Source organism: Anneissia japonica, unplaced genomic scaffold (genome assembly GCF_011630105.1).
Source record: "Anneissia japonica isolate Jap-2015-1 unplaced genomic scaffold, ASM1163010v1 scaffold287708_len1499824_cov190, whole genome shotgun sequence".
Lineage (NCBI taxonomy): Eukaryota > Metazoa > Echinodermata > Crinoidea > Comatulida > Comatulidae > Anneissia > Anneissia japonica.
The window spans coordinates 1,174,359-1,177,787 of record NW_022752295.1 but is presented as its reverse complement, the minus strand read 5'-3'; the positions used below and the strand labels follow the sequence as shown (position 1 = coordinate 1,177,787).

The 3,429-nt window shown below is 33.0% G+C and overlaps 1 protein-coding gene across 1 annotated transcript in view; it reads right to left on the bottom strand.

Annotated features, from left to right (window-relative positions):
• Window positions 1-1,444: 1,444 nt before the first annotated feature.
• The window catches only part of LOC117122217 (speract receptor-like), a 21,203-nt gene continuing 19,218 nt past the window's right edge, over window positions 1,445-3,429 (bottom strand). Inside the window, exons 19-22 of the mRNA XM_033267727.1 lie at window positions 2,712-2,955; window positions 2,354-2,452; window positions 2,165-2,256; window positions 1,445-1,923 (exon numbers count right to left, since the gene is read on the bottom strand). Coding sequence (XP_033123618.1) covers window positions 1,834-1,923; window positions 2,165-2,256; window positions 2,354-2,452; window positions 2,712-2,955 — 525 coding nt within the window. The 3' untranslated portion in view covers window positions 1,445-1,833. The remainder of the gene's footprint in view (window positions 1,924-2,164; window positions 2,257-2,353; window positions 2,453-2,711; window positions 2,956-3,429) is intronic.

The following is a 3,429-nucleotide window of genomic DNA, read 5'->3' as shown; positions in this document are numbered from 1 at the left end:
TTATGCTATATGACATGGTTTTGTCAACGCCATTATCGCTTCAAAAAGCGGAAATTTACCGAGCAGTGTATTATATTATTATTACAAAATTCAAGTCAACAATGATATATAATACGAGAAGCCACAAAGATGGTTCAATTATTATTAGTTGATGCAGCTCAGGGAGATTAGAATAACAATGGTTGACCATATTAACAAGTACATGTGCTAGTCAATGTCAATGATATATTAATAATAACAATAACAACAATAATAATAATAATAATAATAATAATAATAATAATAATAATAATAATAATAATAATAATAATAATAATAATAATAATAATAATAATAATAAAGTTTTCGGTGTTCTGAATGTCGTCCTTCTGGTTATTTTATCTGATAGTAGATAGCATTGATAGTAATAGCAACTTCACTAGTAAATACCGTAATGTGGAATAATCATTAATAAAATACACGAGGTTGACGGTCGTGAAATGAATAAGTAAAAAAACATAAAATAACTATCATTACTCTCGTGAGGGGTAGCATTTTTCAATTCCTATCATTATTTTAACTATTCATTATTATTATCACCAACATTATCATCATCACCATCATTCGCACCATTATCAGCATCATCATCATCACATTCATCATCATCATCATCATCATCAACAGCATCAGCATCAGTAGCATCATTATCATCATCATCATCATCGTCGTCGTCGTCTGGTTATATTGATTGGGCCAGGAATACGTGCATCCCAGAAATACTAAAGTTAACGTGCGCTAAAGCTCAGTTCACACTATCAAATTTTCTGTGACATATTTGTGTAATTTGTTCATAAATTTGCATGATAATGTTATACACCCAAATATGGGCATATCACATTTATTTTCTACAGTTTGTGGACAAAGCTACGCTGTATGTTTGTGGGACCTTAGCATAAGAATATTCAAAATGGAGGGATTTAATGAACGGTCCATTATGAGCAGATTCGTTTCATTGCTTTGTGTGGTTATGTGCATATTGTTCCACCGACACCAGCGTGGATTCGGGGCAGACTGAGAAGATTCTTGGTCAGTGCAATAACTGGTTTGGCGTGCTACAAGATTGCCTATGCGATATCGAAATCAGGCAATGTTAACCCAACAATAGAGTACTGCAGACTGGACCAATTAATTATGAGGATGTGATGTATAAAATAAATGAAGAAGTGATGGTAGACAGTGTATATATATATATATATATGTATATATATACACGTATACGGCTCTTAATGGGAAACTCTTTTGTCTATGATTTCGCCTTAAAGTCGCTTTAGTTTCCCCTTAGCGACACTACTTTCGCCTTAAGGTACTGTTTTTAACCCACTTCATTGTTTTAGTTTCCCCCTATGGATACTTCTAAGTGTGTAGGCCTATATATATATATATGAAATAAAATTCGTAATCCATATAAAGGTACAGTTGTACTACAGTACTGTAATTCGAAATCTCATCAAAACACGAAAACATTCAACATGACAATTTAGATGAAACTTGTTAAGAACAAAAGACTAACTGCGTCAGAAACACAAAACCTATATAAAACATTTCAATTTTGAAGGAGCCAATAAATAATGCACTTAGAGTAACTCACGATGTACATCACGATATTTACGATTACGCACATAACTTGAGTGACCATCACTGGTTAATGGGTTCATTTAATTAGTATGTACAGTATTGCTTTTTAATTACACCATTAAAATTAACACAAAAAAAAAACAACATTGCTCTGTAAATTCATATAGTTACTAAGAAGCTAATCATATATTTGGTGAAACCTCATCGTTGTTAATGGACCTAAATGTCTTGTTTTGGGGGTTTTATTCGCTCGATTTTGTATTCTGGGTTTTGTCCTACCATCCAGTACGTCATTATTTCACCTTTGCCCTGAGAAGATAAAACCAGAATAAATTACTGAATAGAATTTGCGATTCTGCTTCGGCTACAAAAAAAAAAAAAAAAAAAAAGTTTATGTAGGCCTATTTTGTATTTTCAAAATAAAATATACATTCGTAAACTGATGGAAAATCAGGGTAAATAAAACCAAGATTAAAACAAGTTACAATTTACTGTATATGTTTTCACACCATGGTAGTCCAACACCTTTAAATAACAGAAGAATATTTACCTTCATAGCAACCAAACCACGTTCCTCGAGTTCGTATCCGCCAAGTTTAACAAGCACTTTTTGACATTCTGGGCTAACGTGAATCTTTAACGCTATTGAATAAAACATAAAAACCGTCCAGTCCAGTTAACTTGCACTTACAATTTTAATTTTAAATATCATATAGACCAACTATACAGAAATACCTACGTAGGCCGTTAGACTCCATACGAGATGCTGTGTTGACGGTATCTCCAAAAAGACAGTAACGAGGCATAGTCAAACCAACAACTCCAGCAACACATGAACCTGTTTTATAATATGTATTAATTAGTGATAAGGATCCATAATATATAATCAGTAAAATATGCACTAATTGAATTGCATAAGTATGGTCATTATCAAAATCGGATTTTGGCGGAGTATTTTGAAAGTTGATGGATGGATTAATAGACTGATGGATATATTGATTGAGTGATTGACTGATTGATACAGTATATTGATTGATTAATTGATTGATATATTAATTGATTGATGGTTGATTGATTAATTAATTGGGACAAATTACCTGAGTGAATACCAATTCTGAGCTTCAGAACCTCATCAGGTTTGTGGCGGACTCTGAATGACGATATTGACTCCAGAAGATGCCATGCTGTGGAGGCAATCTGACCGGCATGACGGTCGCCATTGCGAACCGGTAGACCCGACACCAGCATGTAAGCGTCTCCGATTGTTTCCACTTTATACACATCGTAGTTGGCGATGATGGCGTCAAAGCAAGTATACAGGTCGTTTAACATGTTAACAACCTAACATGATAACAACGAGATAATGCAGTACCCTTAGGTTAGTATGGATATATTTAATATAAAAGGATTAATTTTTTCTCCATCATTTCATAAATTTACATTATCATATAGCAAAGGTGATTCGTCAAGCAAAGGTAATTATGAGCTTATTGATGTTATAGAGTGTCTGGGTTAAACAGTAAAATTGGAAGACGAGCAAGATAATTATTAACCACCAACCAGCATCGTCCATCGTGAGCTTGGCATTAGCTACATATACAGTATATACACTGTCTCTTATACACATCTATCGTCTTGTATGTATATGTATTTTTTAGAAAGACTTGTCAATATTCTATTACTTTTTAAATTACTTAACAACGATTAAAAATACGAAATTTGATCAGGAACTGACGTAACTACTTAACTATTTCATCAAGAGTTGTATTTTGCCAAATAGATAGGAATGTAGAGAGTAAGTGTATCATATTACTG